Source organism: Eschrichtius robustus, chromosome 13 (assembly GCF_028021215.1).
Source record: "Eschrichtius robustus isolate mEscRob2 chromosome 13, mEscRob2.pri, whole genome shotgun sequence".
Classification (NCBI taxonomy): domain Eukaryota; kingdom Metazoa; phylum Chordata; class Mammalia; order Artiodactyla; family Eschrichtiidae; genus Eschrichtius; species Eschrichtius robustus.
The window spans coordinates 37396509-37420003 of record NC_090836.1 but is presented as its reverse complement, the minus strand read 5'-3'; the positions used below and the strand labels follow the sequence as shown (position 1 = coordinate 37420003).

Below are 23495 nucleotides of genomic sequence, written 5' to 3'. Positions count from 1 at the left end.
GGAAGCAATCCACATCAGCTATGTGTCAGGAAGTCAATGCTTAGCTGATTTGGCCACTAACAATTATTTTGACAATAGGAATTACTAACGGTAAGGAACTGACTCTTCAGAAGAGAAACCACAGAGGCAAATCACTCATAGTTCAGAAATAATGTTAAAATTTTGCAATCATATAAAATATTTATTTTGGCTTACTACCTAATCTAAGAGAATGGTTTGTGCCTTGTTTTACTGAAGGAACTCTGGGCTTATCAAGAAGTATATGAGTGATGACTTTTTTTTCTTTTAAAAATCTTACTTATTCAAAAATTTGTCTCTTTAAAAATTGAACATAGTAAAAGAGGAAATTTTAAAAGAAAATGAAAGAAATATATACTTCCAAGAATTTGAAGTTAGATGAGACTAACAAGGCAGTAGATACTGCTGAGCTGGAGTGCATTGTCTGGGAGGAAAGGACTCTAAAAAGTATCTGGTCTTCCCATCAGTAGGAGGGACTTGTCATGCTGGTCACTGCAGCAGGGAATATGATGCAGGTGTGGAAAACATATAAGAAAAGGCTATTCTACCTTGGCGAGTGGAATCTGCAGTCATGGCAAAGGGTTGTCAAGATGGATATTTTTGGCAGCTGTGATGGTACAGTGCCGTCAGATCATTTAGCAAGGCCTGAGGCAACCCCAAAGCACCCAGAAACCCAGAAGGTATTAAGAAGAAGGGGACACTCTGTAAGGCAACTCTAGGAATTACTTTTTCCTCTATGACTGATTAAAGAGACTTGGGTGGACGTCAGATGTTCCCATTAATCAACAGACTGAATAAGAAGAGTAAAAGTCTCACAACATTTGGGAATAGTAATAAGCCACTGGAGGAAATATATGAAACTCAAGATACATGCTCTGTTTGTTTAGACAATTTTGCCAATTTCAGCCTGTGTCTACTTGTATGAAGGAGCACACACCAGAAAGTCAGGCAAACATGAACTCTTAGGTGACCTTGGTTAAATCCCATAATTTCCTTTTGCCTCATTTTTTTTCATATGTTCAATATACTGTCTAAATGGCAAGATTTTTTTTGAGGGTTGAATGAAGTAATGATATATGTGAAACACATTAAAAGGTGACATAGGTGGGATATATTCTCCAAAATCTGAAGCATGTTGGTGCATGAATGCTATTGCCATATACTGGAGATTATGTTGATAGTAATAAGAGACCCTAAAATTTCAGTGGCTTAAAGCAAAAAGGTTCGTTTCTTGCTTATACTCTACGTCCACCCCAACTAGAGGAGGAATGTGCCCCATGTCGTCTTCACTCAAGACTCAGGCTGATCTTCAGAGCTTCTGGAAATCGCTGGTCATTGTGATGGGGGAAGGGTGTGTGTGAATCACACACTGCATCTTTAAGGCTCTCTCTGGAAGTGACGCATGTCATTCCCTAATTGACTTCAGGAAGTCACACGGCAATCCTAGCTTGTGTCCAGAAGAAGAGCTGGAAATATTTGGTTAGCAGCACCAATGACTATCACAGATGGTTTCTTTCCAGTTTCTGCAGTTGGATGACTTTTGCAACAGAGAAGCTGTCTAGATGTTTCTCCTATTGCTAATACCACTACATTCTTTCTGTATAGCTTTCAACAACCAAGTAGACTTTCTTGATTTTATGTTTTCTCAGTTTTAAGGATTTGCTGGCACTAAATATTTTAGTAGCCATCTAACAGAATATTTTAGTTTCTTTGAGAGAAAGGCAGCAATTGTATAACATCCCGTTCCTGTTTTCTTTCCCGAATAGACATTGATGAGTGCTCTGATGGCTTTGTTCAGTGTGACAGCCGTGCTAACTGCATCAACCTGCCTGGATGGTACCACTGTGAGTGCAGAGATGGCTACCATGACAATGGGATGTTTTCACCAAGTGGAGAATCGTGTGAAGGTCAGTACAAGGAGAAGACCTAAAGTTTAAAGTCTTAAAATTGAGGAAAATGCAGAAAGATGTAAATAGTAGACATTGATCTAACATTTAAGGTATTGGTGATTTTTGCTGTGTGTTTATACAACAGTGATTAGAAACATGTTAAAATCTAACTTTCTCTTGCTAATTATGATAACTGATTTTTAGATAATTAAAACCTGCAATAGTAAACCAATTTTCTGTGGATACTGTTGAAGGGTGTTTTAGAATGAATAAACCCATAATGTCAGATAAATTTTTTAAATGGCAGCATGTAAAAATCTGACCCAAAAAAGAGCTAGAAAAAAATAGATGAGGAAAGCAGGATAGAGGGAAAATGAGGGTAGAGGAAATACAATGATGATATGGCCAAGGGAAACATAATTCATGCTACTCTGGGCTATTCCTAATGTATCACTTACCTGGCAAAGTCAGAGATATTTAGTGAATGTTGGATACAGAAGATATGGTCCCTGCTTCACAGAAGATGTCAATCTAATAAGAGTGGAAATTTGAAAAGATTATATTCAATTATTTACCATGAATTTTGACTTATTTTCAGTGAATTGACAACTCTGCTCCCTTATATCCTCTATTAAGGGGCACGATAGTTAGGAGGCAGGCAGAGTAAGCAAAGCACAGTGAATAATTGTCAGGGAAACCAACCATACTAAAAGGCTTTGGCATAGGATTGGAAAACAAAACAAACCTCAAGAAGTCATTATTTTCTCCACTGGTGTTTACACCTTCATAGAGTAACAGCCTAAGAGAATGATGTGGCTAAAATGACACAGTCGATGAAAGCCTTGGAGAATCTGACTTAGCAGTGCTTGACGCTTAAATGATGAGATGTCTTTTATCCTTGGGCCTCAAGAGGTTTTCACACAGAGAAAAGTGAAACAGACTTGGATGATAGATGCCAAGGCTCCCAGCGTGCTTTGCCAGCAGCTGCAGAGCTCTGGACCTTGAGCGGAACGTTCATCTGGATTGTTACGCGGAATGGGAACGGTACTGCCTTACCAGGGGCTAAAACCTGGCATTTGCAAATAACCACTTAGCTGTGTCTGAAGCCTCTACCTGGCACTTGTGAATGTTCCAGAATGCGTACTTCCAGCCCTGTAGAGAATGCCATTCAAGAAGCCGATCAAACCGTGTGATTTTGCCCTTCCCTGATAAAATATTTTGCCTGTTTTCTATAGTATATTATGAGGAAGAAATCTTCAATGCTACCTTTTTAAGATTGTCTTTTATTTTATTTTAAGTTACATCCATAAAGAATGAATACAAGCTGATTATAAATAATTCAGATCATACAGAAGTATATAGAGCAAAGCTGAAAATGTATCTTTATTTCATCTCCCCCTTTTTCCCATCCCTTCCTCTTCTGCTCTAGGGGTAACCTGTGTTTAATTTTGCTTGGTATCCTTTTCTGTGCATCAGAATGTAACTAGAAAAAATACATACCTCTGCTGACTATCTTACTTTATATTTGCAACTGCTTTCACTATCTTTTAAATTTATGACCACATGTCTCAAGAGGGCTGTATTAGTTATCTATTGATGCATTAAAAGTTACCCCCAAAACTTAGAAACTGAAAACAACAAAAGTCATCTCACAACTTCTGTGGGTAAGGAATCTATGCACAGCTTAACTGAATGCCTCTGGTTCAAGGTTTCTAATGAGGTTACTACCATCAAGTTGTTGCCCAGGAATGTGGTCTCATCTTGAAGACTTGTCTGGGATGGGAGTGGAGAGAATGAAGGTCACTCATGTGGCTATTGGCAGGCCTTGTTTCCTTAACACATAAGCTACTCCACAGGGCTGGGGGCTGGCTTCCCCTAGAATAAGCAGGTGCCCAAGATGGCAGCCACAGTCTTTCCATAACTGAATCTCAGATGTGACATTTCATCACTTCTCCCATAGTCTATTTGTTAGAAGCCAGTCAGTAAGTCCAAGGGGAGAGGATTACACAAGCATGTGAATATTAAATGGTGAAGATCGTTGGAGGCCATCTTGTAAACTACCTGCTCTGAGGACCACCGACATCACCCAGTATTCCTACTTTATTTCCTTAGTTACTTTCCCCTGCAACTCTTAGTTACTTTCCCCTGCATACCGTCTTCCGTCTCCTCAAATCTTAGATACCACTTTCTTTCTCTTCTTTCTCTGTCGATAACTCTGCTTATTTAACTGAGAAAAAAGAAGTACTTCACTTTTCCACTAGACATATGATATGACATACAGTAAAGATGTAACGGTCAGGACAAAATGACAAAACATAATTAGTGCATTCATTAGTGTCCAAAAGTAACAAAGTGAAACTAGCCATTAAAATAACACATGATAAAGATGAATATAGGGAAGTAAAGGATTCTATGAAATGCCTACACAGAAAAGGCTTTTTGAGGAAATTCCGTAAATACAGAAAGAATGGGAAATCTTACTTTTTTAAAAAGAACCACAATTCTAGAAAGATGATTCTATTATTATCTTCCAGTATAATTTATAATGATTGTCATAAAAATCTGCTACTCTTTCAGAAGACAGTGTGCTCTGAAGAATACTTTTAAAAGAACCCACCTATGTTGTATAAAACAAGAGAGAACTAAAGTGCTTCTTTTTAACAACTATCTATTTACTGCAATTTCAGTGATTTGTAGAATTGTAATATTAGTATTTAGAAGGATGCAATTTTAAGAGTGTGATTATATCTGAGCAGGTTCAATTTTTCTGTGCTGGGGGAAAAGAAAAGAAGCATTTCAACGTGGACAAAGCCACAGCAGTGGGTTTATAATTATGCTGAAGTATAATATTCATATTTGAAAATGTGAATAAATAACTTTGCACTGTTTCACTACTTTTTAGGCTGTGTAATCTACAAATACATGTTTATAAACTGCATTCATACAAAGTGTAAACTGTTTTGCTCATCCATTTACTTCAGAGGTGTAGACATTGAATTGCCAGGTAATGTACAAGGGTACCATTTTCCTTGTCCATATCATCATTCCTAATGTGCCTGAAAATTTGTCTCTCTCTGAGGATAAAGCCCAGTATTTTTTTTTTCCAGGTAAGAATATTGTATTTTCATGCCCACATTTACCTTTATTTAAAGCTTTTATTTCTGGATTATCTTTATGCTTGGTGAGGATTTTTTGAACTTGTATGACCCCAAAAAAATGTTTATAGGGTAACATCTTTTGAGTATTATGTTCAAGCCAAATACTATAAATTCTAAACTTAAATCAGGGAAAAGTATGAAAATGAAATGAATCTATTTCAACTCAAGAAGTGGTTACTGAATCTATGCACAGGTACCTTGAGGTACTTTACCAGGCACCTGCTGTGAAGAAATATAAAGGAGGTATGATCACTGCTCTCAGCTTGCAGTCGAGATAAAATATGTACAGTAACAACTGTCATACAAGATAGAATGTAGTAAGTTTTTCAATAGAGGAGAAAGCTGCAAAGTTGAAAATGATGAATACATAAGAAAAGTATGAATTCAGAGCCATAATGAAACAAAGAGAGAAATTATTTCCTGTTGGGATCAAGAAAGGATTGAATATCTAGCATTGTTTCAGGACTTAAGTATGATGTGATTATTGGCTCATTGAGATAGGGAAAGAGAGTGCCAGCAAAGGAAGTGGCTTTAAATGCCTTTCTAATAAGTTTGAACTTGAGTCTGAAAGTTTATTTTTGAGAAAGGGAATGATGAAAGTGTATCTCCACCAAATCTATATTTTGGCCCAGTCCTATTTTCTGAATTCCAGATCCACATATCCAGCTGGATAGCTCTACCTGGAAGCCCAGAGGAAAGTGTATTTCAACATGTCAAACTAACTCATGTCTTTGCTCATCCCTGCCACCTACTTCCACTCCCCAGAAAAATCTTGCTCTTCTTTGTATAAATAGCATCAACCAAATTTTCCAAGAGGGAAATCTAATCATTCATGACCCTTCTCTCACCCTAGTCTTTGAAGCCAACAAATCACTAAGAAGTTGCTGTATCTTTGTTGTTTCTATCTTGGAAGATTTTAGTTTTGTTGTTTCTTTCTATGCATCCCCACTGCTACTATTCAATACAGCATTATGCCTACGAGCACAGACTTGGAGCCTGACAGCTTGGGTTCCCATCTGGGCTGTATACCTTACTAGCTGTGTGACCCTGAGAAAGTTATTCAACATGTCTAGGCCTCAATTTCCTGATCTATACAATGGAGATAATGATGGTACCTTTCACGGTTGTTGTGAGTCATTATATAAAATGAGTCATTATATGAAAGTACTTAGAATTTGATACATACCAACCACTATATAAGTGTTTCCTTTTATTATATGACCATCTCTTTCCTGGAATACTGAACAGTCTATTAATCGGTCTCCTAGCTTCAATTTCTAATCCATTTAAATCCCTTTTCCACAGTGAAGCCAAAGGACCCTTTCAAAAATGGATATCTGATTATCATTTTTTTTTTGCAATTCCCAAAAATGACATTTTATTGTCTTTAAGATAAGGTTCAAATTTCTTACAACATGACTTTTAACTGATCCCTAAGAACCTCTTCAGCTGCATGTCTACCCATTCTGCTCTCCCTAGACATTCAAGTCATACCAGTACTTCTGATCCTCTAACACATCTTGATGGCTCTGAACATTGGGACTCAAACACACCCTTACCTCTGACTAGACCAGTCTTTACCTCCTCTTTGCTTGGCTAAATCTTATTCATACTGTAACTGCCACACCTGGAGAATGTGTATGTGGGCAGAAGAAACATCCATAGGAAGCAAGTAAAGGAAATTTATCAGGGAGAGGGAAGGACCTGTGTCAAAAGCTGCTGCTAGCTCAAGTTCGATGGGAAGTGACACTTGACCACTGGCTTCAGCAACATTATTTCTCCAATCACTCACTAAAGCATGTACCAGTATTTGTTTTTTGAATTTTATTTTACTTATTTTTTTATACAGCGGGTTATTAGTTCTCCATTTTATACATATTAGTGTATATATATCAATCCCAATCTCCCACTTCATCCCCCCACTGCTCACCCGCCACTTTCCCCCCTTGGTATCCATACATTTGTTCTCTATATCTGTGTCTGCCCTGCACACTGGTTCATCTGTACCATTTTTCTAGCTTCCACATATATGCATTAATATACGATATTTGTTTTTTTCTTTCTGGCTTACTTCACTCTGTATGACAGTCTCTAGATCCATCCACGTCTCTACAAATGACCCAGTTTTGTTCCTTTTTATGGCTGTGTAATCTTCCATTGTATATATGTACCACAACTTCTTTATCCATTTATCTGTCAATGGGCATTTAGGTTGCTTCCATGACCTGGTGATTGTAAATAGAGCTGCAATGAACATTGGGGGGTGCATGTGTCTTTTTGAATTATGGTTTTCTCTGTGTATATGCCCAATAGTGGGATGCTGGGTCATATGGTAATTCTATTTTTAGTTTTTTAAGGAACCTCCATACTGTTCCCAATAGAGGCTGTATCAATTTACATTCCCACCAACAGTGCAAGAGGGTTCCCTTTTCTCCACACCCTCTCCAGCATTTGTTGTTTGTAGATTTTCTGATGAAGCCCATTCTAACTGGTGTGAGGTGATACCTCATTGCAGTTTTGATTTGCATTTCTCTAATAATTAGTGATGTTGAGCAGCTTTTCATGTGCTTCTTGGCCATCTGTATGTCTTCTTTGGAGAAATGTCTATTTAGGTCTTCTACCCATTTTTGGATTGGGTTTTTTGTTTTTTTAATACTGAGCTGCATGAGCTGTTTATATATTTTGGAGATTAATCCTTTATCCGTTGATTCGTTTGCAAATATGTTCTCCCATTCTGAGGGTTGTCTTTTGGTCTTGTTTGTAGTTTCCTTTGCTTTGCAAAAGCTTTTAAGTTTCATTAGGTCCCATTTGTTTATTTTTGTTTTTATTTCCATTACTCTAGGAGGTGGGTCAAAAAAGATCTTGCTGTGATTTATGTCAAAGAGTGTTCTTCTAAGTCTTCCTCTAAGAGTTTTATAGTGTCTGGTCTTACATTTAGTTCTCTAATCCATTTTGAGTTTACTTTTGCGTATGGTGTTAGGGAGTGTTCTAATTTCATTCTTTTACATGTAGCTGTCCAGTTTTCCCAGCACCACTTATTGAAGAGGCTGCCTTTTCTCCACTGTATATTCTTGCCTCCTTTATCAAAAATAAGGTGACCATATGTGCGTGGGTTTATCTCTGGGCTTTCTATCCTGTTCCATTGATCTATATTTCTCTCTTTGTGCCAGTAGCATATTGTCTTGATTACTGTAACTTTGTAGTATAGTCTGAAGTCAGGGAGTCTGATTCCTCCAGCTCCGGTTTTTTCCTTCAAGACTGCTTTGGCTATTCAGGGTCTTTTGTGTCTCCATAGAAATTTTAACATTTTTTGTTCTAGTTGTGTAAAAAATGCCATTGGTAATTTGATAGGGATTGCATTGAATCTGTAGATTGCTTTCAGTAGTATGGTCATTTTCACAATATTGATTCTTCCAATCCAAGAACATGGTATATCTCTCCATCTGTTTATATCATCTTTAATTTCTTTCATCAGTGTCTTATAGTTTTCTGCATACAGGTCTTTTGTCTCCCTAGGTAGGTTTATTCCTAGGTATTTTATTCTTTTTGTTGCAATGGTAAATGGAGGGTTTCCTTAATTTCTCTTTCAGATTTTTCATCATTAGTGTATAGGAATGCAAGAGATTTCTGTGCATTAATTTTGTATCCTCCAACTTTACCAAATTCATTGATTAGCTCTAGTAGCTTTCTGGCGGCATCTTTAAGATTCTCTGTGTATAGTATCATCTCATCTGCAAACAGTGACAGTTTTACTTCTTCTTTTCCAATTTGTATTCCTTTTATTTCTTTTTCTTCTATGATTGCTGTGGCTAGGATTTCCAAAACTGTGTCGAATAATAGTGGTGTGAGTGGACATCCTTATCTTGTTCCTCATCCTAGAGGTAATGCTTTCAGTTTTTCACCGTTGAGAATAATGTTTGCTGTGGCATTGTCGTATATGGCCTTTATTATGTTGAGGTAGCTTCCCTCTATGCCCACTCTCTGGAGAGTTTTTGTCATAAATGGGTGTTGAATTTTGTCAAAAGCTTTTCCTGCATCTATTGAAATGATCATATGGTTTTTATTCTTCAATTTGTTAATATGGTGTATCACATTGATTGATTTGCGTATATTGAAGGATCCTTGCATCCTTGGGATAAATCCCACTTGATCATGGTGTATGATCCTTTTAATGTGCTGTTGGATTCTGTTTGCTAGTATTTTGTTGAGGATTTTTGCATCTATATTCGTCAGTGATATTGGTCAGTAATTTTCTTTTCTTGTAGTAACTTTGTCTGGTTTTGGTATCAGGGTGATGGTGGCCTCATAGAATTAGTTTAGGAGTGTTCCTTCCTCTGCAATTTTTTGGAAGAGTTTGAGAAGTATGGGTGTTAGCTGTTCTCCAAATGTTTGAAGAATTCACCTGTGAAGCCATCTGGTCCTGGACTTTTGTTTGTGGGAAGATTTTTAATCGCATTTTCAATTTCATTATTGTGATTGTTCTGTTCATATTTTCTATTTCTTCCTGGTTCAGCCTTGGAAGATTATACCTTTCTAAGAATTTGTCCATTTCTTCCAGGTTTTCCATTTTATTGGCATAGAGTTGCTTGTAGTAGTCTCTTAGGATGCTTTGTATTTCTGCGGTGTCTGTTGCAACTTCTCCTTTTTCGTTTCAAATTTTATTGATTTGAGTCCTCTCCCTCATTTTCTTGATGAGTCTGGCTAATGGTTTATCAATTTTGTTTATCTTCTCAAAGAAACAGCTTTTAGTTTTATTGATCTTTGCTATTGTTTTCTTTGTTTCTATTTCATTTATTTCTGCTCTGATCTTCATGATTTCTTTCCTTCTACTAAGTTTGTGTTTTGTTTGTTCTTCGTTCTCTAGTTCCTTTAGGTGTAAGTTTAGATTGTTTATTTGAGATGTTTGTTGTTTCTTCAGGAAGGATTGTATTGCTATAAACTTCCCTCTTAGAACTGCTTTTGCGGCATCCCAAAGGTTTTGGATCATCGTGTTTTCATTGTCCTTTGTCTCTCAGTACTTTTGCTTTCCTCTTTTTTTTTTTAAATTAATTTTTTTATATAGCACGTTCTTATTAGTCATCCATTTTATACACAACAGTGTATACATGTCAATCCCAATCTCCCAATTCATCACACCACCACCCTCCCCACACCGCCGCTTTCCCCCCTTGGTGTCCATACGTTTTTTCTCTACTTCTTTGTCTCAATTTCTGCCCTGCAAACAGGTTCATCTGTACCATTTTGTAGGTTCCAAATATATGCGTTAATATGTGATATCTGTTTTTCTCTTTCTGACTTGCTTCACTCTGTATGACAGTCTCTAGATGCATCCACGTCTCTACAAGTGACCCAATTTCGTTCCTTTTTTTTTCTTTTTAACATCTTTATTGGATATAATTGCTTTACAATGGTATGTCAGTTTCTGCTTTATAGCAAAGTGAATCAGTTATACATATACATATGTCCCCATATCTCTTCCCTCTTGCATCTCCCTCCCTCCCATCCTCCTTATCCGACCCCTCTAGGTGGTCGCAAGCACCGAGCTGATCTCCCTGTATTATGCAGTTGCTTCCCACTAGCTATCTATTTTACGTTTGGTAGTGTATATATGTCCATGCCACTCTCTCGCTTTGTCCCAGCTTACCCTTCCCCCTCCCTGTATCCTCAAGTCCATTCTCTAGTAGGTCTGTGTCTTTATTCCCATCTTGTCCCTAGGTTCTTCATGACCATTTTTTCTTTTTTAAATTCCATATATATGTGCTAGCATACGGTATTTGTTTTTCTCTTTCTGACTTACTTCACTCTGTATGACAGACTCTAGGTCCATCCACCTCACTACAAATAACTCAATTTTGTTTCTTTTTATGGCTGAGTAATATTCCATTGTATATATGTGCCACATCTTCTTTATCCATTCATCTGTTGATGGACACTTAGGTTGCTTCCATGTCCTGGCTGTTGTAAATAGAGCTGCAATGAACATTTTGGTACATGACTCTTTTTGAATTATGGTTTTCTCAGGGTATACGCCCAGTAGTGAGATTGCTGGGTGGTATGGTAGTTCTATTCTTATATTTCTAAGGAACCTCCATACTGTTCTCCATAGTGGCTGTATCAATTTACATTCCCACCAACAGTGGAAGGGGGTTCCCTTTTCTCCACACCCTCTCCAGCATTTATTGTTTGTAGATTTTTTGATGATGGCCATTCTGACCAGTGTGAGATGATATCTCATTGTAGTTTTCATTTGCATTTCTCTAATGATTAATGATGTTGAGCATTCTTTCATGTCCCTGTTGGCAATCTGTATATCTCTTTGGAGAAATATCTATTTAGGTCTTCTCCCCATTTTTGGGTTGGGTTGTTTGTCTTTTTGATATTGAGCTGCTTGTAAATTTTGGAGATTAATGCTTTGTCAGTTGCTTCATTTGCAAATATTTTCTCCCATTCTGAGGGTTGTCTTTTGGTCTTCTTTGTGGTTTCCTTTGCTGTGCAAAAGCTTTTAAGTTTCATTAGGTCCCATGTGTTTATTTTTGGTTTTATTTCCATTACTCTAGGAGGTGGGTCAAAAAGGATCTTGCTGTGATTTATGTCAAAGAGTGTTCTGCCTATGTTTTCCTCTAAGAGTTTGATACTGTATGGCCTTACATTTAGGTCTTTAATCCATTTTGAGTTTATTTTGCGTATGGTGTTAGAGAGTGTTCTAATTTCATTCTTTTACATGTAGGTGTCCAGTTTTCCCAGCACCAGCTATTGAAGAGGCTGTCTTTTCTCCACTGTATATTCTTGTCTCCTTTATCAAAGATAAGGTGACCATATGTGCATGGGTTTATCTCTGGGCTTTCTATCCTGTTCCATTGATCTATATTTCTGGTTTTGTGCCAGTAGCATATTGTCTTGATTGCTGTAGCTTTGTAGTATAGTCTGAAGTCAAGGAGCCTGATTCCTCCAGCTCCGTTTTTCTTTCTCAAGATTGCTTTGGCTATTCGGGGTCTCTTGCGTTTCCATACAAATTGAGAAATTTTTTGTTCTAGTTCTGTGAAAAATGCCAGTGGTAGTTTGATAGGGATTGCATTGAATCTGTAGATTGCTTTGGGTAGTAGAGTCATTTTCACAATGTTGATTCTTCCAATCCAAGAACATGGTATATCTCTCCATCTGTTGGTATCACCTTTAATTTCTTTCATCAGTGTCTTATAATTTTCTGCATACAGGTCTTTTGTCTCCTTAGGTAGGTTTATTCCTAGATATTTTATTCTTTTTGTTGCAGTGGTAAATGGGAGTGTTTTCTTAATTTCACTTTCAGATTTTTCATCATTAGTGTATAGGAATGAAAGAGATTTCTGTGCATTAATTTTGTATCCTGCTACGTTACCAAATTCATTGATTAGCTCTAGTAGTTTTCTGATAGCTTCTTTAGGACTCTCTATGTATAGTATCATGTCATCTGCAAACAGTGACAGCTTTACTTCTTCTATTCTGATTTGGATTCCTTTTATTTCTTTTTCTTCTCTGATTGCTGTGGCTGAAACTTCCAAAACTATGTTGAATATAGTAGTGAGAGTGGGCAACCTTGTCTTGTTCCTGATCTTAGTGGAAATGGTTTCAGTTTTTCACCATTGAGGACGATGTTGGCTGTGGGTTTGTCATATATGGCCTTTATTATGTTGAGGAAAGTTCCCTCTATGCCTACTTTCTGCAGGGTTTTTATCATAAATGGGTGTTGAATTTTGTCGAAAGCTTTCTCTGCATCTGTTGAGATGATCATATTGTTTTCCCCTTAAATTTGTTAATATGGTGTATCATATTGATGGATTTGCCTATATTGAAGAATCCTTGCATTTCTGGGATGAACCGCACTTGATCATGGTGTATGATCCTTTTAATGTGCTGTTGGATTCTGTTTGCTTGTATTTTGTTGAGGATTTTTCCATCTATCTTCATCAGTGATATTGACCTGTGGTTTTCTTTCTTTGTGACATTTTTGTCTGGTTTTGGTATCAGAGTGATGGTGGCCTCGTAGAATGAGTTTGGGAGGGTTCCTCCCTCTCCTATATTTTGGAAGAGTTTGAGAAGGATAGATGTTATCTCTTCTCTAAATATTTGATAGAATTTGACTGTGAAGCCATCTGGTCCTGGGCTTTTGTTTGTTGGAAGATTTTTAATCACAGTTTCAATTTCAGTGCTTGTGATTGACCTGTTCATATTTTCTATTTCTTCCTGGTTCAGTCTCGGAAAGTTGTGCATTTCTAAGAATTTGTCCATTTCTTCCAGGTTGTCCATTTTATTGGCATATAGTTACTTGTAGTAATCTCTCATGATCCTTTGTATTTCTGCAGTGTCAGTTGTTACTTCTCCTTTTTCATTTCTAATTCTATTGATTTGAGTCTTCTCCCTTTTTTTCTTGATGAGTCTTGCTAATGGTTTATCAATTTTGTTTATCTTCTCGAAGAACCAGATTTTAGTTTTTATTGATCTTTGCTATCGTTTCCTTCATTTCTTTTTCATTTATTTCTGCTCAGATCTTTATGATGTCTTTCCTTTTGCTAACTTTGGGGTTTTTTTGTGCTTATTTCTCTAATTGCTTTAGGTGTAAGGTTAAGTTGTTTATCTGACATGTTTCTTGTTTCTTAAGGTAGGATTGTATTGCTATAAACTTCCCTCTTATAACTTCTTGGGCTGCATTCCATAGGTTTTGGGTCATCGTGTTTTCATTGTCATTTGTTTCTAGGTATTTTTTGATTTCCTCTTTGATTTCTTCAGTGATCTCTTGGTTATTAAGTAGTGTAATGTTTAGCCTCCATGTGTTTGTATTTTTTACAGATTTTTTCCTGTAAGTGATATCAAGTCTCATAGTGTTGTGGTTGGAAAAGATACTTGACACGATTTCAGTTTTCTTAAATTTACCAAGGCTTGATTTATGACCCAAGATATGATCTATCCTGGAGAATGTTCCAATGGCACTTGAGAAGAATGTGTATTCTGTTGTTTTTGGATGGAATGTCCAATAAATATCAATTAAGTCCATCTTGTTTATTGAATCATTTAAAGCTTGTGTTTCCTTATTTACTTGCATTTTGGATGATCTGTCCATTGGTGAAAGTGGGGTGTTAAATAAATTCCCCTACTATGATTGTGTTGCTGTCGATTTCCCCTTTTATGGCTGTTAGTATTTGCCTTATGTATTGAGGTGCTCCAATGTTGGGTGCAAAAACATTTACAATTGTGATATCTTCTTCTTGGATCGATCCCTTGATCATTATGTAGTGTCCTTCTTCGTGTGTTGTAATAGCCTTGATTTAAAGTCTATTTTGTCTGATATGAGAATTGCTACTCCAGCTTTCTTTTGATTTCCATTTGCATGGAATATCTTTTTCCATCCCCTCACTTTCAGTCTGTATGTGTCCCTAGGTCTGAAGTGGGTCTCTTATAGACAGCTTACGTACAGGTCTTGTTTTTGTATCCATTCAGCCTGTCTATGTCTTTTGGTTGGAGCATTTAATCCTTTCACATTTAAGGTAATTATCGATATGTATGTTCCTATTACCATTTTCTTAATTGTTTTGGGGTTGTTATTGTAGGTCTTTTCCTTCTCTTGTGTTTCCTGCCTAGAGGAATTCCTTTAGCATTTGTTGTAAAGCTGGTTTGGTTGTGCTGAATTCTCTTAGCTTTTTCTTGTATGTTAAGGTTTTAATTTCTCCGTCAAATATGAATGAGATCCTTACTGGGTAGAGTAATCTTGGTTGTAGGTTTTTCCCTTTCATCACTTTAAACATGTCCTGCCACTCCCTTCTGGCTTGCAGAGTTTCTGCTGAAAGATCTGCTGTTTACCTTATGGGGATTCCCTTGTGTGTTATTTGTTGTTTTTTCCTTCCTGCTTTTAATATTTTTTCTTTGTATTTAATTTTTGATAGTTTGATTAATTTGTGTCTTGGCGTGTTTCTCCTTGGATTTATTCTGTATGGGACTCTCTGTGCTTCTGTATTATTCTGTATGGACTCTCTGGGACTTGATTAACTATTTCGTTTCCCGTATTAGGGAAGTTTTCAACTATAATCTCTTTATATATTTTCTCAGACCATTTGTTTTTCTCTTCTTCTTCTGGGACCCCTATGGTTCGAATGTTGGTGCGTTTCATATTGTCCGAGAGGTCTCTGAGACTGTCCTCAATTCTTTTTATTCTTTTTTCTTTATTCTGCTCTGCCGTAGTTATTTCCACTATTTTATCTTCCAGGTCACTTATCCGTTCTTCTGCCTCAATTATTCTGCTATTGATCCCTTCTAGAGAATTTTTAATTTCACTTATTGTGTTGTTCATCACTGTTTGTTTGTTCTTTAGTTCTTCTAGGTCCTTGTTAAACATTTCTTGTATTTTCTGCATTCTATTTCCAACATAAATCATCTTGGATCATTTTGGATCATCTTTACTATCATTATTCTGAATTATTTTTCAGGTAGACTGCCTATTTCCTCTTCATTTGTTAGGTCTGGTGGGTTTTTGCCTTGCTCCTTCATCTATTGTGTGTTTCTCTGTCTTCTCATTTTGCGTAAGTTACTCTGTTTGGGGTCTCCTTTTCGCATGCTCCAGGTTCGTAGTTCCCTTTGGTGGTGGTGTCTGTCCCCAGTGGCTAAGGTTGGTTCAGTGGGTTGTGTTGGCTTCCTCGTGGAGGCGACTATTGACTGTGTTCCGGTTGATGAGGCTGGATCTTGACTTTCTGGTGGGCAGGTCCACGTCTGGTGGTGTGTTTTGGGGTGTCTTTGACCTTATTATGATTTTAGGCAGCCTCTCTGCTAATGGGTGGGGTTGTGTTCCTGTCTTGCTAGTTGTTTGTCATAGGGTGTCCAGCACTGTAGCTTGCTGGTCGTTGGGTGGAGCTGGGTCTTGGCATTGAGATGGAGATCTCTGGGAGATTTTCGCTGTTTGATATTACATGGAGCTGGATGGTCTCTTGTGGACCAGTCCTGAACTTGGCTCTCCCACCTCAGAGGCACAGCCCTGATGCCTGGCTGGAGCACCAAGAGCCTGTCATCCACATGGCATTCCAGAACTTGCCAGCTTGTTATATTCTTCTATTCATCCTCCCTCTCTTCTCCTGCTAATATTGGAGCGTCTCCTGCAGAGGTGGGGGACAGCTATGGCTCACTGCAGGGACAAAGACATGGCCGGCGGCAGTTCTGGAGAGTACTCACCGATGTGTGCCCTCCTGGAGGCTGCCATTTTCTTACCTTCATTCCTTTTTATGGCAGAGTAATATTCCATTGTATATATGTACTACAGCTTCTTTATCCATTTATCTGTCAATGGGCATTTAGGTTGCTTCCATGACCTGGCTGTTGTAAATAGTGCTGCAATAAACATTGGGGTGCATGTGTCTTTTTGAATTATAGTTTTCTCTGGGTATATGCCCAATAGTGGGATTGCTAAGTCATATGGTAATTGTATTTTTAGTTTTTTAAGGAACCTCCATACAGTTCTCCATAGTGGCTGTATCAATTTACATTTGCACCAACAGTGCAAGAGCTTTCCGTTTTCTCCACATCCTCTCCAGCATTTGTTGTTTGTAGATTTTCTGATGATGCCCATTCTAACTGCTGTGAGGTGATACCTAATTGTAGTTTTGATTTGCATTTCTCTAATAATTAGTGATGTTGAGCAGCTTTTCATGTGCTTCTTGGCCATGTGCTTGTATTCTTTGGAGAAATGTTTTGTTTGTTCTTCTTTCTCTAGTTCCTTTAGGTGTAAGGTTAGATTGTTTATTGGAGCTGTTTGTTGTTTCTTGAGGTAGGATTGTACTGCTGTAAACTTCCCTCTTAGAACTGCTTTGGCTTCTTCCCATAGGTTTTGGATCATCGTGTTTTCATTGTCATTTGTCTTTAGGTATTTTTTGATTTCCTCTTTGATTTCTTCAGTGATGTCTTGGTTATTTAGTAATGTATTGCTTAGCCTCCATGTGTTTGTGTTTTTTACGTTTTTTATCCTGTAACTGATTTCTAATCTCATAGCGTTCTGGTCAGAAAAGATGCTTGATGTAATTTCAATTTTCTTAAATTTATTGAGGCTAGATTTGTGACCCAAGATGTGATCTATCCTGGAGAATGTTCCGTGAGCACTTGAGAAGAAAGTGTAATCTGCTGTTTTTGGATGGAATGTCCTATAAATATCAATTAACTCTATCTGGTCTATTGTGTCATTTAAAGCTTGTGTTTCCTTATTAATTTTCTGTTTGAATTATCTGTCTATTGTTGTAAGTGAGGTGTCAAAGTCCCCCACTATTATTGTGTTACTGTCGACTTCCTTTTTTATAGCTGTTAGCAGTTGCCTTATGTATTGTGGTGCTCCTATGTCGGGTGCATATATATTTATAATTGTTATATCTTCTTCTTGGATTGATCCCTTGATCATTGTGCAGTGTCCTTCCTTATCGCTTGTAACATTCTTTATTTTGAAGTCTATTTTATGTGATATGAATATTGCTACTCCAGCTTTCTTTTGATTTCCATTTGCATGGAATATCTTTTTACATCCCCTCACTTTCAGTCTGTATGTGTCCCTAGGTCTGAAGTGGGTCTCTTGTACACAGCATATATGTGGGTCTTGTTTTTGTGTCCATTCAGTGAGCCTGTGTGTTTTGGTTGGAGCATTTAATCCATTCACGTTTAAGGGAATTACCGATATGTATGTACCTATGACCATTTTCTTAATTGTTTTGGGTTTGCTTTTGTAGGTCCTTTTCTTCTCTTGTATTTCCCACTTAGAGAAGTTCCTTTGTCATTTGTTGTAGAGCTGGTTTGGTGGTGCTGAATCTCTTAGCTTGTCTGTAAAGCTTTTGATTTCTCCAGCGAATCTGAATGAGATCCTTGCTGGGTAGAGTAATCTTGGTTGTAGCTTCTTCCCTTTCATCACTTTAAATATGTCATGCCACTCCCTTCTGGCTGGTAGCGTTTCTGCTGAGAAATCATCTGTTAACCTTATGGGAATTCCCTTGTATATTATTTTTCGGTTTTCCCTTGCTGCTTTCAATAATTTTCCTTTGTCTTTAATTGTTGCCAATTTGATTACTATGTGTCTCGTCGTGTTTCTCCTTGGGTTTATCCTGTATTGGACTCTCTATGCTTCCTGGACTTGGGTGGCTATTTCCTTTCCCATGTTAGGGAAGTTTTTGAGTATAATCTCTTCAAATATTTCCTCTGGTCCTTTCTCTCTCTCTTCTCCTTCTGGGACCCGTATAAAGCGAATGTTGTTGCATTTAATGTTGTCCCAGAGGTCTCTTAGGCTGTCTTCATTTCTTTTCATTCTTTTTTCTTTATTCTGTTCCGCAGCAGTGAATTCCACTATTCTGTCTTCCAGGTCACTTATCCGTTCGTTTGACTCAGTTATTCTGCTATTGATTCCTTCTAGTGTATTTTTCTTTTCAGTTATTGTATTGTTCATCTCTGTTTGTTTGTTCTTTAATTCTCCTAGGTGTTTGTTTTTTAATCTTCTAGGTCTTTGTTAAACATTTCTTGCATCTTCTCAATCTTTGCCTCCATTCTTATTCTGAGGTCCTGGATCATCTTCACTATCATTATTCTGAATTCTTTTTCTGGAAGGTTGCTTATCTCCACTTCATTTAGTTGTTTTTCTGGGTTTTTATCTTGTTCCTTCATCTGGTACATAGCCCTCTGCCTTTTCGTCTTGTCTGTCTTTCTGTGAATGTGGTTTTTGTTCCACAGGCTGCAGGATTTTAGTTCTTCTTGCTTCTGCTTCTCAGTATTTTTAAAGTTGGAATTTCTGTATACTTTAGTAGGTTTTTCAAGGCAGAATATATACTCTTTATGTATATATTATGTATATAATGCAGGAATCTTATATTATGATAAAACTATATGTAAAAATGAATTCCAAAATTCTATACTATCATTCAATTGAGAATAGTTTCGGCACTGGGAAACCCAGTATAGATAACAAGCAGGAAAGTTAAGTTCAAATTAATTCAAATCTAATAGGATAGTCCATTATGATGTTTTTGCCTATATATTTCTCCAGGCATGACAAGTACATCATGCCAACCATTGTTGTAAGCAGCTTTTTATTCTATTTCTTCATTTTTAATGTACTTTATTTAAGGGTACGTATTTTCTTTGTACCTGTATATCTTCTCTTCTTTGTCTTCTGCATCATATCCAAGGACTCTGTCTGCCTTTAACCAAGCAAGCAAACAAACCTGTTAGCAGAGCTTTTATTTTAAATGTAAGGCAAAATGAAATGATTGTAAAAATCCAGCCATTGCCATTAACGGAATAGTGTCCTTATATTAGTGGATATTTAAAGGGTTAAATATATAAAAAATGTATATAAATATAGTGGATATTAAAAGGGTAGTAAGAGGTATTTGTAGAGATTGTTGTCAAAGAGACCAAACAACTATGGTTAATGTTTTTCTTGCTTACTATAATTGCTAATTACAAAAATACTTAATGGGAGACAAATATCAACTCATCAAAGACATCTTATTATTCGGATTAGAACAAATATAGATGTGTTTTACAAAATTCATTTCTATTACCAAGAGAAAAATTTTTTCTCATCTGATATATATGTATGTATACATATATATATATCAATGTATTTTTTAAAATTTTAATATATCCTCATGCTAGCTAAGAGTTATTTTTTTGATCATAGTTTTTAATTTTAAGCAGTATTATCCTTGACAAATCAAGCTATAATAAAGTTTACTGTAGTTATAATAGAAACCTTTTCAGCTGTCATCTCAATTCATTGGTTTTATTGATACGGGAACTAATAAAAATCAAAGTACATAGAGAGAAGTAATCATGTAACTTATTTTCAGGAAAACGTATATGACAGAATTTAAGTATTTAAGAATTTAAGTGTGGCTAAAATATAATCTTGACCAGTGCATGTCTCCAACAATGTTGAAATCAAACCATTTAAGGAAGATAGTTACTAAACTCTATAATTTTGAAGGGAAATCAGTGTACAGTTCCCCTAGTTAAAAGCTATATATTCCATCCTCTCTCTAACCCACTTTTCCTGCTGTGATTTAATTCTTTCTTTCTTGACCTTTACTCAGGTGAAAAAGGAAATAACTCCTTACTGCCACTCATACAGTATCCCTGAAATGTATTTTGGCTTGTGACCTTTAAATGATGGGGATAAATAAAATGAATCTCATATCTTCATATGGACCTGATCTGTGGGTCAACATATGTTTGCTTTTCATCTGTATGAAAATGCTTTAGGTTGTGATTGCCATGGAATAGGTGAGGTCAGGTGAAGAATGAGAAGTTGCCAACTGAGTCAAGCAGGAGATGAAACGATCTGAAATGGAAAAGTTAAGAACTGGGGGATTCTTTGTGCGAGAGATGGTAATTGCTTATGGTCACTTGCCCTTCCATGGGTGAGACGCAGGGTGTAAGGACAGTGTGAAAATGCCTGGACTGTTAAGGGAAGAACACCTGGGCAGAACACTGGAAAGAGGTTACATATGGGTGACATAGCTGTGAGAACAGGGCTTGAAACTGAATAAAAATGCCTCAGGTCTTCCATGACATTTCATTTCCCACTAAGAAAGGATTTTGTGTAAGCACCATTTTAACACTGAGGATGATTTCCCCAATTAAAAAAAAAAATAGGCACTTTTAGAATTTCCACTGCCAAACTGTTTGTGTTTGAAACATTGAGTCCTATTCTTAACTTTCAAAAAATATAAATGTTTCATAAAGCCTAATGGTATTTACAGAGATATAAAAGTTAAAAATCTAGCCAAGGTTATTTGGTGTTTGAAATCAAGCATGATAATATTTTTTGTGTGAAATCCCTAGATCATTAACATTGCTTTAGTCAGCATTAATAGGAAATGCATGCCAGTAAGATGAAAATTAATTTCCAGTTTAATGCTTTATGTCAGGAGACAACTTGCCTGATTGCAGTTGTTTGAAACGGAGCATATTCTAAGCACATTGCCTGCTGCCTTTTCTTGGCTGTAGATATTGACGAGTGTGGGACCGGGAGGCACAGCTGTGCCAATGATACCATTTGCTTTAACTTGGATGGTGGATATGATTGCCGATGTCCTCACGGAAAGAACTGCACAGGGGACTGCATCCATGATGGAAAAGTTAAGCACAATGGTCAGATTTGGGTGTTGGAAAATGACCGGTGCTCTGTGTGCTCGTGTCAGGTTAGTATAAACAAAACATTGTAACCATTTTTATCGAGGTGTAATTTGCATATATTTCAGGTGTACAGCTTGATGAACTTAGACAAATTCATACGCCCATTTAACCATCACTCAGTTAATATAACAGAACATTTTTACCTACCCAAAATGTTGCCTCGGTCCTTTCTTAGTCCCATAGCCCTAGCCTCAAGCAAACACTGCTTCCAGTTTCTATAGATTAGATTTGTATTTTCTAGAGCCTCATATAAATGGAATCATATAACACAGTTGGCCTTCTGTATCTGCAGGGTCCCCATCCATGGATTCAACCAACTGTGGATCAAAAATATTTGGGAAAAAAAAAATTCCAGAAAGTTCCAAAAAGCAAAACTTTAATTTCCCCCACACCAGCAACTGTTTACATAATATTTACATTGTATTAGATGTTATAAGTAATCTAGAGATAATTTAAAGTAAACCGGAGGGTGTGCATAGGTTATATGCAAATACCATGCCATTTAATATAAGGGACTTGAGCATCCACGGATTTTGGTATCCACGGGAGGCCTCAAACCAATCCCCCAGGGATACCAAGGGAAGACTGTCCATACTCTTTTGTGTCTGACTTCTTTCTCTCAGCATTATGTTTTGACATTCATTTATATTCATTACACGTATCAGTAACCCATTCCTTTTTATTACTGAATAGTATTCCATTGTATGGAAATGCCACAATGTGTTTATTTATTCATATGGTAAAATTTTGTTTCTAACTATGCTAATGTTTCTATAGTCACAATATCATATTTGAATGAATGTATAAATGAAACCATAATGAATATGCTATGGCCTGCAAGTGAAAAATATCTATTTGGGTTATATTTCAGTTTTAGAGAGGTGTTCTGTTATGTGTACCCAGTTGATAATAGACATTTAAATTATAGTTAAATGAATAATACCAAGGACTCAACTATTATTAAAGAAATTGATAACAGCTTGTACAAATCATAAGGTTAAAATATTCTAGAAACTTAATAATATGTAAAACTTGTTGACTAGCTACCAAATATAAACATACAAGCCCTCACACAAAACAAAATTTAGTTAGTATTCAAATTACTATATTAATAAACAAGTAAATGTATATTTATATATACACACACAATTTATTTACACATAAGAGCCATGCAGTGGTTATCATTTTAACTGGTTATTTCTGAAAATTTTCTTTCCAGCCAAGTCATTTAAAGAGTAATGTGTGGAAAGAAAATTGAAAGTTCTCCAGCTTAAGTATTTTCTGGGTGTTAGCTACAAAATGGAATTTTAAGGAAAATCAGTTATATTGGGTAAACAGTGTGAATTACCTCAACTTCCAAATCAACATCTGAGATTATAGACATAGTATGTAATGTATATAAAATGTATATGTGTGTGTGTATATACACATGTACACACACACAGATACACACATACGTATGATGTTAGTATATTGAGAAATGGAGGTTTCTGGTAACTGCTTTTTTTTCCCTTGTCATACAGAATGGATTTGTAATGTGTCGACGGATGGTCTGTGACTGTGAGAATCCCACGGTTGATCTTTTCTGCTGCCCCGAATGTGACCCAAGGCTGAGCAGTCAGTGCCTCCATCAAAATGGGGAAACCTTGTACAACAGTGGTGACACCTGGGTCCAGAATTGCCAGCAGTGCCGCTGCTTGGTAAGTTCAGCTATGTGAAGTTCAGGGAAACGTTTAATCCCAGAATTGAAATCGTAAAGCAACCTTGCCCTGCCCCCTGCACCGATACTCGGTACCTGGCCATAGTGTTGGGAGTTACAAAAAGTGAACCTGGTTAGGATGATAAGGTGATGGTTATGCATTCAGGACCTGAGAAGGAATATCTGTGGGTAGATGTGGTACACCATGTCATGTCAGTCTTTCAGGACTATCTCCAGAGCTCAAAAGAAGAAAAGGCTCTCCTGGCTTCCCCAATCCCACTCAGCTTAGGTTTACTTAGAGACAGTTATGAACAGAATAATGGCATTCAAAAAAAATCACTTTTTCCAATAGACCTTTTGTTAATCCATTTCTATCAATTATGCTTAGATGTAAGAAAACAAAAACAAAAATAACACACTTTTTTATCTTTCTAAAGATTATTACTGGCAATGCTGTTCTGGTGGGCACTCTGTTTTACATAATATGGATATGCAATAAATACTTACTAGAATCTTAGAATTAAATGTATATATTTATGAAACTTCTAC

The 23495-nt window shown here is 36.8% G+C and overlaps 1 protein-coding gene across 2 annotated transcripts in view; it reads left to right on the top strand.

Moving 5' to 3' along the window:
* NELL2 (neural EGFL like 2) overlaps positions 1 to 23495 on the top strand; it is a 366647-nt gene that overhangs the window by 331826 nt on the left and 11326 nt on the right. For both annotated transcript variants that reach the window (XM_068561143.1, XM_068561144.1), the window contains exons 17-19: positions 1785 to 1925; positions 21059 to 21252; positions 22771 to 22947. In XM_068561143.1, the coding sequence (XP_068417244.1) occupies positions 1785 to 1925; positions 21059 to 21252; positions 22771 to 22947 (512 nt within the window). The remainder of the gene's footprint in view (positions 1 to 1784; positions 1926 to 21058; positions 21253 to 22770; positions 22948 to 23495) is intronic.